The sequence below is a fragment of the Balaenoptera ricei genome, chromosome 9 (genome assembly GCF_028023285.1).
Source record: "Balaenoptera ricei isolate mBalRic1 chromosome 9, mBalRic1.hap2, whole genome shotgun sequence".
Classification (NCBI taxonomy): domain Eukaryota; kingdom Metazoa; phylum Chordata; class Mammalia; order Artiodactyla; family Balaenopteridae; genus Balaenoptera; species Balaenoptera ricei.
In genome coordinates this window covers 75,964,080-75,976,637 of record NC_082647.1, presented here as the reverse complement: position 1 = coordinate 75,976,637, position 12,558 = coordinate 75,964,080, and the positions used below count along the sequence as shown (strand labels likewise).

The window sequence follows — 12,558 nt, the reverse complement described above, 5'->3', positions numbered from 1 at the left end:
TTGGAATAGCGGTGTAAAGAGCTTTTAAACATAGGTTGGAAGCTCAGTAAATGTTCATTTCTCTGTTCCTTTTCCTAAACCGCAACGGGAAATGATAATAGTTTTCTATTGTGCTTAAACACATGTGGGTGATGGTGCTGCTTACTGGATTGTTAGGTAGGAAAAATAAGCTCCTACAATTCAAATCACTCAGCAAATACTCAGTTGATGCAGAGATATAAATATCTGTAATAAATGAATAGAAAAATAAACACTTTTTGTGTGTGAGGTTGTGTGCTAGAGGCTGTGAAAGCAAAGCAGGTTAAGCTGCGAGGACTCCCTCAAGGAGCGTGTGGGTTAGTTGGGGCAAATGCACACATAGAAAGATAGCCAGTACTGCAGAGCGCCCAGGAGCCGCCATATAAATAGTCAGAAAACACAGAGCTCCCAGAGGGACAAACCCCGGTGGACTGGGGTGGGTGGGCGGAGCTTCACCCAACAGGTGACTGCACAGACCTGGACTTCAGTGGGGTTCAGGGGTGTAGCAGGGAAGACGGAGGGCTTTCTGTTGTGGAGGACGGTGTGAGCAGAGGCAGGTATGAATCACAGCTTCTTCTGTTGAGTAGATCTCATGTTGAGTCAAAGAAGCCACGCACGGAGGTAGAAGGAGAATAGAAATCTGTTGGAGGCAGACTGTGGTGGGCCCAGAAGGGCAGGCTGGGGGGTTCGGACTGACAAGCAAGAAGGGACCTACTGTCAGTTGAAGGGCTATATAGGGACTTCTGTTCAGTTGAGGTTTACAGGATGACCTGAGGGGGCGTGACTGGAGCCCAGGGAAATCCACTGAAAAGCCGAAACAGCAGTCCAGGTGTGCAGGGATGAGAGCTGGAGTTAGGGTTGGTGAGAGCGGAAATAGAAGGGAAAGGAGAAATGGGATCAAAATCAAACTGAGAACAAAGTGATACGTATACAAACATCCCTGTTTTTCTATTGCACTTTTTAAAGTTGTACTCTCTAGATTGGGGGCCGTTCCCATGGAATATCCTGTCCCATTGGGATGAATGTTGACCAGATATTTACACTGGGTGAGAATAAAGATGTTAACCCTCCATGGCCCATGACGTTTTTCTGGCTTAGACAGCTGCTGGGCCTGCCACGGTTGCGTATATTGTGTCCTTATAGTACAAAGCTTTCTGTTTGGTTCTAATTTTCCCCTTTTCTTTCTTTTCAAATAGACTCTATCAAGAAGAATTTCCAATCCATACCTTGAACCTACTCCTTCCCAGGTATGATTCTTATCTCTCTTACAGCATTTTCTGAAACAGTGATTCTTCCCTTCGCTCCTGATTACGCCGTCTCCTTCACCTGGGATGACACGGCCGAAGGTGTTTGAAATGCTCTGATACTTGTGTCATGGAGCAAGATGTTCACTAGATAGGACAGAAATTTTCTCCCATTTTCCAAGTCGTCTACATGAATGCGTTATGAACATGGCAGAGTTCATATATAATATAAATATTTTCAATTTGCTGTATGATAGAAATGCTGTATTTTAAAAATACTGGATATTTTACTCTGAAAACTCTGTGTAAAAGAGGATTATTTATATTTATTGTTATCTAATAGTAGAATATCCCCGAATGCTCATTGAAACAAGGTGGGGATGCCTTCATTACGTTGTGTTAAAAAAAAAAAAATCCGCTGACAGGGTTGCATATTTTAGAATATCAGGAGACTGTGAGCTTTGTGAGGGCAGGACCTTTTTGGCCTTGCTCACTACTGCATCCCCAGCATCTAGAATGGGACCTGATAGCTGCTTAGTGTTTTTAGAATGACTGAGTGAGTGAATACTGGTACATTGTTAGGACTAGTCAAGTGTCAGCTGACTCATACCTCTTTTATGGTAATACTTTCTGTTATCTGACTTAAGTTTTTTTTTTTTTTAATAGATTTAACGTGTTAAAAATAAATCATTTCCTGTCCTTCTCATTTTCTTCTTAGGTTGTGTTTAGGAGGTGATTACAGGAAAATTAAGGGAGTATAAGGTTGGGGTTGAAGTGTTCCGGATCAAATTATAGTCAATATATTATCAATTTGTTTGCTTTGGGAGAAGATATAAAATATTTTGTAGGTGCAAAAAGAGTTCAGCAAGAAACAAGTAAACAGATGTCAGCATGCACCTCATATCTTCACTTTCATGAGCCTTTACTTAGACAGTTCATTTTCATTTAGCTTCCTTTGTGAAGCAACATTGCCCTGTGGACGAAGCTGCCAATTATAGAAAAAGGAGGTAGTTTATAAAGTGGGACATAGACCTCTCCAGATCTAAGGAATACCCTGCTTCATCCTCCAAGAATCAGAGATGCATATGGGCAAATCAGAAGATTAAAAAAAGAAGCTATATGAAATTTTTATCTGCTAGATGGAATTGTGAAGTAGATGAAACCAGGATGCTTGGCATTAACTATGAACTCTGCAGTTGAGTGAAGCTTAAAAGCAAAGCACACAGCAGCCTGCTATTAAATTGTGTCATGGTGCGAGATACTTGCTAGATAGGAAAAAATTATTTTCCCAGCTTCCAAGACATTTACAAGTATGCATTTATCAATATGGCAGAGTTCATATATAAATATTCTTCAATTTGCTGTATTGGTACAAACATTGTATCTAAAAAAACAGGTATTTTGCCCTGGAAACTCTGTGTAAAAGGAAATTATTTATAGTTAAAGCAGTTAAGTGTTTTAAGCTTAGGGACTTGGCCATAACTTTGTCTGTATAGTATGTCATTGGCAACTCACAAATTGTCACATCATTGTTCTGAATTCTCAGTGAGTCTTTGTCTTTTCCGTGTAGATTTATGGAGAGAATTCTTCTTGTGCAGGAAGAGCACTGAGGAATATTATCATCGTTCAGGCAGCTGACCTGATAAAGGACAGGGTGAACCTCAAGGGATTTTACAGGTAACACAGTTTCCTAACGCCTTGTCAGAAATTCTCCTTGAGAAAAAAACCGAAAAACATGTTAAAGTCATAACCGTGATCACAGAGAGATGGGCAATTATCAGTAGTAGGAGGGTTGGTTTGTTTGAAGTGTCTATTTGGGATACTGGGGTGTGGTGACTTTTCTCTTAATTAAACTTAGCCGAGTGTTTCACAGTTGGACTCCTGGTCTGAAGATAGGGAGATTACAACTGGAAGATTACAATACCATAAAGAATAGGGAGAGTACTCAGAATAAATGATAACAAAAAAGGTAGGAAAGAGTCTCAGAATAAAGACATTTCTTTAAGTTAACTAAATTTAGCTTTATCACAAACTCATTACAGTCATTTTCTTTTTTTCCATTTGCCACAGATGGGAAAAATTCCATCATGGCCTGGCTTTTGGGGATAGTGGTTCCCAACCTATTTGAGTAAGACGACCCCCCCATCCTTTTTTTTGAGGCATAGTTTACATGCAGTAAAATGCACAAATCTTAAGGGTACAGCTTGATGAATTTTTAATCATTACACACACTTATGTAACCACTATCCACATCAAGCTCTGGGGAGTTTTCACACCCTAGATAATTTCTTCGTGTCCCTTCCCTGTCAACAACTATCTCATGCCAACAACTTCTTTCTGATAAAAAATTTGGCAAAATCGGTTATCTTGGCACCATTGACCAACTGTGTAGTGGAGATGAGAGAACTGTAATGAATTAACACTTTAAAATCCCATGTTTAATTAATCACATTAGTATTTCCATAGGTTTTGACACACTCGGCATAGGTTAGATATGATTTATTCTGTTGACAAACAATGCTTTTGTGTATATGGAATTGTGAACCTCTTGAGAAAGCTCAAAGGTCACTGCCACACCCTCACATAAGGAATTCACAGCCCAGGGTCTGAAAAACCACTGGTTTAGAGCCTAGGCCAAGCAGACGCAACAGGCTGGAAGACGGGTTGTGGTGATTGTTGGATTACTTCACGTAGAGCTCCCCCCGCCTTTTTTTAAAATCGATGGCGGTATCAACTTTAGACAAGTCTAATTTTTTTCCCCTTTTTTTTTAAAAACTGAAACTGCATGTACAGGCATCCCTCAGAGATACTGCAGGTTTGGTTCCAGACCACTGCAGTAAAGCAAGTAGCACAATAAAGTGAGTCACATGAGTTATTTTGTTTCCCAGTGCATACAACAGTTATGTTGACACTCTAGTCTATTAAGTGTGCAATAGCATTATCTAAAAACAATATACATACCTTAGTTTTGAAAATATTCCTAAAAATTGCTAACCGTTATCTGAGCCTTCAGCAAGTCGTCATCTTTTCTGTTGGTGGAGGGTTTGAAATATTGTGATAAGTACCAAAAATGTGACACAGAGACACGAAGTGAACAAATGCCGTTGGAAAAATTGGCACCGATAGACTTGCTAAATGCAGGGTTGCCACAAACCTTGAATTTGTAAACATAATATCTGTAAAGTACGGTAAATGAAAGTGCAATAAAATGAGGTCTGCCTGCGTAGGTCTTTGGGTCTAGTTGTCAGCAGACTCATAGGATTCATTTCAGCTCCCACATGAGGCTGTATGTAGGGTCTGTCCTTGTTCTCAGTTTGTTTCTGATTGGATATAGATTGAAAAAGAATTGGGAGATGTACATTAATCAGGTTCATGGAAAAGAACCATCCATCCAAGTAAGAACATACCTAGGGTTTAGTGGGAGTAGAATGTGGAGAGAGCATGAGTTGTCCTATTTCAGATCCCAGATGATCAGGCCAGAACCTCCTTTCTTTTATAATCTAAGGACTGATTAATGCTCTGGGTTTAGAGACAAAGTGCTAATATGATTGCCTAGGCTGGGTCATTTTCATTTATCCGGTAGTAAATTGAGCAAAGTGCCCTCCATGTACCCCACGAGAATTACTTTCACAACTTTGCAATGTTTTCCATTTATTTGGTACTATAGGAAAAATCATACTAGTTTTTTGAGGCTTCATGTAAGTGTGTAAATACCACTGCCCCACTGACATTTGAGATGAGGGTTCTATCTGCACTCCTATGAATTGATTACTAAAAATGTAACCGGAGACAGAAGGAGGCCAAGAGAGATCGAATTTTCAACTTCAGAGATTAGTAACATTAATGTTTTGTTATGGCAATCACATTGGCCTTGGAGCCAGTCACCGCCATATCACAATGTTCCTGTCAAGTATCACAACGCTAGTTAGATCTGCATGTACTCGGAACAGTTGCTGGATTCAGTACAAGACTGAAAATACACGGGGAGTAAGAACTGCCGTGGGTGTTCACATTCCTCCCTTCCAGGCATCTCTGATTTCTCCACCGCTCTCCCCTCGGTCCTGGAGGTTTAGGTATTTAAAATGGATTGTTGCTGACCTGGGCCGCAAGTCAAGGGGGTGTGAGTTAACGGCAGCGGCAGCTTACCTCATTTTGTTTGCTTTGGTGGTGTTAGTGATGGTGTTCATCCTTCCCCCAGTGATGTTTTGCCTGGTGCAGATGGATTGTTGAAAGCGATTCGAAATATAGCTTGATAAATTGGAGGTGGGGGTAGAAAGAGATCGTGTGCCCCCGAAACAGTAGCTTGCTTCGAGCGCTGGAGCCTGATTATTCAGTAATAAGTACACGTGACAGCAGTCATGGCGGTGCCGTGTTTAAGCATATCCACTCTGCCCTGCACCTCCCCAAGACAGAGCCCTTCCCAATGAGAAGGTGGGGCCGGGTCACCCCGTTAGAAATGAGGGCTCAGAGGCTGCACCCAGCCACACGGCATCGGAATCTGCACGTCAACAAGATGCCCCGGGCGACTCCTACTAAACACAGATTTGGGAAGCCCTGGTCTGAGTCACGTCTTCCTCATCAGCTATGAAGAAACAAGCCAACGCATCTGTCCAGTCACCATTTGCAATTTGACAGTTTAGTTTGTTTAGTAATTGCTTTGCAGGATCCAGTCACCATTTGCAATTTGACAGTTCAGTTCGTTTAGTAAATGCTTTGCCGTATCCTGCTGTGTTCCAGGTGGTGTCAGACACAGAGCAGGCTGAGGAGCTGTATGTATTGTTCTGAGAATGAGGATTAAGATGATCAAAGTGCTTTACAAGCCCAAAGATGCGGGCTAATTGACAGAGGTGTTGAGGAATTAACACTTGGAGCCTTTAATATGAAAGGTGTCCTGTAGAAGTTAAATTTGACGGTTTGGTCTAATTGCCTGTTTTGTTGCAATCTGTTTTCTTGTTTTGTTTCAAAAAACATCCATTTATTTGACTGTTAATCTTTCTTATGTCTTAATGCCAACCTGCAACTGGAATTGTACAGTTGGTACAATCTGGAATTGCCTTAATGGCCTCAGAGTATCTTTCAAATATTTACCCCCAAAAAGTGATACTTTATCTAAAGTAGAATATTTGTTCAGATATCTCAGCAGAAATGTTTACTACCTTATTTTTCCATCACTCAAGAAAATGTAGCATCTCATGGCATTTCTTCATACTGTTGGTTACTGTGTGATTTCTAGGTATTTATAAGTATGCCAATCACAAAAGATAGAAAATATTTTTCTGTTTTAGGAATACAAATAAATGTTGGCATCTTTTGGTCCTTAAATACCAAATATAGGAGAAAGGTAGTCTTTTACATGGTACATCTCTTTAAAAAAATTTTGGGTGACCTTTTTTTCCATACGGAAGAGTGGGTTTCAATGAAATTTCTGCAAATTAAAAAAACTTATTTCAGAAAGTTTTCTTCATTTGGTTTTTCATCTGAAGCTGATAAAGATGGGAAAGTAGGCATGAAAGTACCGCTTGTGATGCCCAAATTGGGGCATTCTTTGAATACAGCTATGTATTTTAAGGATTCCAGAGAGTATTTCTTGCATGTGGTTAGTGGAATCCATCATCCAGGTTTATGGGTTTATGATCTAGGCTGCTTGGCGGATTGCTTAGATTATGTTAAAAAGATTAACAGTCAAATTTATTGTTCTTTGAGACAAATATTAGGGTTTGCTCTCCGTTTAAAGATCAGAAAACAAAACTTCATACTACTCACTGTGGTTTAACCTTGTCTAACCCTGGAATTATTTTGTTCTCAAAGAGATGGGATAAAAATGTGTAATTGCTTGAACCAAAGCTGATCACCACCAACTCGAGGTACTTGTCTTACCGAGGCAGAAGCATTGTCTTCAGGCAAAGGGCTGCTAAATTTATTCCTTCATTTATTCTAATGTATATATTCAGAGACTTTACCGTGGGCCTGGACTGTTCTGATGTTGGCGTTTAATCATAAGTTACACACACATAGTCCCTGTTCTCCTGAAAATTATTCTCAAGGGAGGAAAGGAGATATTATTCATTTGGAAAGATGTATAATTGCTAAATGTTACATACACATAGTCCCTGTTCTCCTGAAAATTATTCTCAAGGGAGGAAAAGAAGTACTATTCATTTGGAAAGATGTATAATTGCTAAATGTTAGGTGATGCGAAGAAGAAGTATAAGAGGATATGATTCTAAGCTTTTTTAAGGCAAGCAATATTTGAGCTGAAACCTGAAAGATGGATAAGAGGGCCGTGTCATTTATTCTTGAGTTGCTTGTTTAAAAGCACATGAAAGCGACGGTATTAAATTTCATTTTTTTTGACAAATGAGTGGCAACCATGTCTTACTGGGAATGGCTTTGCTTTTGTCCAGGAGAAGCTGCATTGGGTCGGAACTGGTAGACTGGCTTCTAGAACACTGTCCTTTGGTCCAATGCAGATCTATGGCCATAGGGGTCTGGCAGCTCCTACTGGATATGGGAATTATGTCATCAGGTTAGTGTTACGTGTTTTGAAGGCACAGAATCATTATGTTGTTAAGCTACTTGACCAAAATGTGTTTGATTTCCTAGATGATATTATAATCTAGATGGAAATTGTGTTTGCTGGTAAATATTTGCATTCTCTTATAAATGAATGTGACAGTTCATCTTTTGTTACTTCTCACACCTTTTGTAAAAATAGTTAGGTACTTGTTGTTTCATTAACTACTACCTGTAAGAGTCTTTCCCTTACCCCCTCCCTTCTCTACTTAAAATGATGCACACAATTTTTTAAAAAAATCAGTGACATCTTTAGTTGCTCTAAATGTGTGATTTGTCTTGCTGTACTTAGAATAATCATCAGAAACTGACTTTATGAGTAGAATGTGTATGCCATTTTAATTGTGTAAGTAGTCATAAACAGTTGGAAATATGATCCATGAAAATAAGCTGTTTAAACAGAACAGAAAATTGATGTTAACTAGAAACTAAAATAGATGGTGGATATCTCTTTTCTTTGTTGAGCCAGGGAATGGAAGAATTAGAAGTCAAGCAATTTGGATTCTTTATTTATCTCTCACTCAGGTGCTGGTTTGTCACTGGGAAGCCCTTTTCTTCTATAGATGATAAATATTGAGGGTCAGAGAACATAGTAAGTTTCAGAAAGGCACACCCCAGGTCCCACTGTGGAAAAGTGGTGCAGATGGGGATGTGGGTGTAATCTTAGTCGGTCACAACTAGCACGTGATGCTCTTCTTTAGAAAAACAATTAACTGCCTTTGAGGAATATAATTATCAGCTTGCTTGTGAGGTTCAGGTTTCTGCTTAGCAAAACATTTTGTGTTAATATTTTTTGGAAAAGTCTCCACGTCTTGATTTCTTTTAAAATAGGGTTTCCCAACCTTGGTAGTGTTGACATTTTGTGCTAGATAATTCTTAGTTAATGGGGGGGGGGGGGCACTGTCTCGTACATTATAGGATGTTTAGTAGCATCCCTTCCTTCCACCCACCAGATGCCAGTAGCACCCCCTAGTTGTGGCAACTCAGAATGTCACCCGACATTGCTAAAGGCCCTCAGTGCTGGTCGAGAACCACTGATCTAGATCTTGCCATAGTGTTGTATTTGTGTACCACCGCAGTAATTAAATGTCCTGCTTTGGGACGCTAAAAAAAAAAGTTTCTTCTACTGCCTTTGAATTGCTGTTGATTTCACGTGTCCCTGAAGTAGAGCAGTTGTAAAATACATGGGAATGTGCTGGCCAAAGCTTCAAGTAATAAAAATAGGGTGGTCAGTAAGTCCTTTTTAATTCAATGGGACTGTGAAAATGAATGCACTTCATGATCGTCCTATCCCTGGCTTCTCCCTAATAATTAGTAGGCCTTTCAATTTATTATTCAGTTTATGGCTCTCTAAATGGTATACTTTACAAAACTGATCCACGCCCTTTTTGTTTCCAACAGTGGACCAGCATTTATGCTTTCAAGATACCTATGTTTTCTACCAGTTTTCGTCTGATGAGTGTAGCTACTTGTACTGTGAATTTGAAAGAGAAGAGGCGTGGCAAAATGGTGTCAAACTTTTACTGCAGCTTGTGCCTCTCATTCCCACTAGAGCTGGCATCTGTGAACTGTAAGTAGATGCTGTTTTGTTCCATTGTAAAATTATTCTCACTTAGAGAGCCACCCCTGTGTCTGGGGACTGTGCTCTGCTTTTTAAGATCATCTCCTTTAAGAAGTAATTGTTTTATTCCCATTTCTCGGATGCAGGTTCAGAAAGGTAAAATGCTGAAAATTCAGTCCAGTTAATAAATGACTGAACTGGTATTCAAACTCCAGAAGTCCATGCCTCGCCGGCTGCACCATGCTGCTTCTAATTTAATCATTGCGATATGAGTAGATGATATAAGTTGGGAATAAACATGATTTAGCTTAAGTTGGAATAAAATAATAACTGACATCCTCTCTCCAAGTTGTGACTTTCCTAAGAAAGAGCTCAACAGATATTTCTGAAAATAATCTAGAAGCAATATTTGGCAAATTAAAATACATGAATCATTATCACATGAAGATGCTGAGTCACCCTATGATTAAAATGAATTAAAATTAATTCATTAGAGGGGGTGTGGGAACAGGACTTGAGTCATGATATGATGATTCTGACATGCCTTTGTTTATCCACAGCATTAATGACAAGCTTATTTCAGTATAATGAATTGCAGATGAAATATTTCAGTTAGCAACTTTTATGTATTCAATTTTTAGAATATGTTGAGATTAGCAGGGCAAGTGGTATTATCCTCATCTCATGGGTAAGAAAAATAGGTTCAGGGAGAAGCACCCACAACCGTAACAAACATGAGTTACTCTTGTTAAAAAAAGACAATACTAACAGTTATTACAGGCTTTTAGAAAAGAAATAAAATGTCAGAATATTAATGAGACACTAATAGCTTGATTGTAGAGGATGCATTTTATGTCAGGAGCTATGCTAAATGCTTTATGTTCATCATTTCATCAGTTTCTACTATTTTAAAGTGAGGAAACTGAGGCATAGAGATGAGGTGACCTATCTACGGTCACACAAGTGGTGTGTGGAGCATTCCATGTCTGTCTGGCTGTGACACCCGTGCTTTTAACAACTGCTAGAATGTGTGCCCAAGAGTTATGGGGGTCATTCTAGCTTCCCTTTCTGAGACGTTATAACCAGAAGCTATAAAAATGTTAGACTGACTCTGAAATGGTTATGAATTCAGTGCCACTGGCACCACCACTGTTTATAGAGGACCTTGCCATGGCAGAGCAAATATAATGCATCATTCGATTGTCTAAGTAAGGAAAATGTTTCTTAATGTAATGTGGTCTTAATATAGGTCAGAAGTTTCCCAGGAAAAGTCAAGGAGCATTTCAGTAAATTTTAAAAAGCTTTCTAAGAAGGAGTGGAATGCTTTTTAAGCTAGAGGTGGCTGTGACTGTGGGACTGGCACTCTCTGGCAGCTTTTCTTTCTTTCTTTTTTTTTTTTAAAGATTTATTGATTGATTGATTGCTATGTTGGGTCTTCGTTTCTGTGCGAGGGCTTCCTCTAGTTGTGGCAAGTGGGGGCCACTCTTCATCGCGGTGCGCGGGCCTCTCACTATCGCGGCCTCTCTTGTTGCGGAGCACAGGCTCCAGACGCGCAGGCTCAGTAGTTGTGGCTCACGGGCCCAGTTGCTCCGCGGCATGTGGGATCTTCCCAGACCAGGGCTCGAACCCGTGTCCCCTGCATTGGCAGGCAGACTCTCAACCACTGCGCCACCAGGGAAGCCCTGGCAGCTTTTCTTAACCATTTCCCATCCTGAAGTCGGACGTGTGCGCAGTCCCAGGGGGTGTACCCAGATTAACGGGGTATGAGGGTGTCTGAAGTAAACTCGCAAGCAGTCCTCATGGTTTATCTCCTTTCTCTCCCACCGAGGAAGCAGTTTGGAATGCCAGTGAGATGACCTTTTTACAGGGAATCCCTGAGTCTACTGTAGGTTCTAAAGGTGAAGCTATTTAAAAAATTTGGTTCCTAATATTCCAGATTACTTGCAGGCTTTTGTCACACTGATCACTGTATACAGTGTCATGCCTCTGGGGTTGATAATCACTATAGCATGCCTTATCAGCACATTCTTTTTCTTTCGGTGTGAACTTGTACATTTGGAGTGGTAATTCCTCTGGGAAAATTGGCATTGGGGAGCTATAGACCTGTTTATCCCATATTATAAGTACAAACTATAAAAAGATAAAATTACTGAACCCACTGCAAGTCTCTTCTGGAGCAAAAATATATATGTGTGTGTGTGTGTGTGTGTGTGTGTGTGTATTTGTTTATTTATTTTCTCTGTACTAGAGTTATAAGCAAACTTCTAAGCTCTGATATAATGTTTTGGGCCAAATTTTTGAAAGCTAAAATTTAGGTTATCCAGACTTGGAGTAAACTGTGGTCAGAGAAAAGATGTCTAGGGACATTGTCCTCTTCCAGTTGGGTTGTCACAGCCCTTCCTAAGGTTCAACACATACGATCCCATCATAACTTCTGCTCTAATCTGGTGATCTCCATTCATTCTAGCCCATACCCGTTTATTCCCTCATGCCCTTGTGAAGTTCTCCTCTTTCCTTGTCAAGTTCTACCCACCCCTCAAGGGGGAGTCCAAGTCCTACCTTGACCACAGAACTTCCGTGATACATGCAGTCTACGGACAGCCCTAACTTTTAGTAACTTACTGCTCTTGCTGTTTGTTTCAAATTTTTTTCCCACTCTTCTATGTCATTCTTAGTCCTACGGTATTCATTCCACTGTATTATTCATTCATTTTTAACCTAGTCTACCGAAATGCCCTCTAAAATCCTCTTGACTGATTAACTTACATTGTCCGTTCACAAGCTGAAAACCCGGTCCTGTGGTTCTTTTAATAACCTTTTTGATATTTGAAGGCCATGAAGTTTGCCTGTGCAGTTCTACATTGGGGTCATTCTAATTTGCTGTCTTCTCTCTAAATCCCTTTAAAATTATATGAGAAAACTACTTCATGTCTCTATGTAAACACTGTTCTGTAAAGATTCATTTTTAAAAAGAAAAAAGAAACATAGATTTTTTTTCCCATTTAAAATAAAATGTTTAAAGCAGAAAGGGAAATGGAGCTAATGCAGGTTTCTAGGCTAATGTGAAGAAACAAAATTTCTATGCTATACAAAATAACTTTTCTATCCAAACTGAATAGATAATTTGAAAGAAGTGAGTGCATTGGTTGTCAAGGGTACTGT

General features: G+C 39.8%; 1 protein-coding gene across 5 annotated transcripts in view; it reads left to right on the top strand.

The window, feature by feature from the left end:
* RAPGEF5 (Rap guanine nucleotide exchange factor 5) overlaps positions 1 to 12,558 on the top strand; it is a 219,423-nt gene that overhangs the window by 38,565 nt on the left and 168,300 nt on the right. For 2 of the 5 annotated variants that reach the window (XM_059933978.1, XM_059933979.1), the window contains exons 2-5: positions 1,215 to 1,265; positions 2,833 to 2,939; positions 7,667 to 7,788; positions 9,237 to 9,405. In XM_059933978.1, the coding sequence (XP_059789961.1) occupies positions 1,215 to 1,265; positions 2,833 to 2,939; positions 7,667 to 7,788; positions 9,237 to 9,405 (449 nt within the window). Of the gene's footprint in view, positions 1 to 1,214; positions 1,266 to 2,832; positions 2,940 to 7,666; positions 7,789 to 9,236; positions 9,406 to 12,558 lie in introns of those variants that run through there. The other 3 variants (XM_059933981.1, XM_059933980.1, XM_059933983.1) reach the window with 3 other exon arrangements.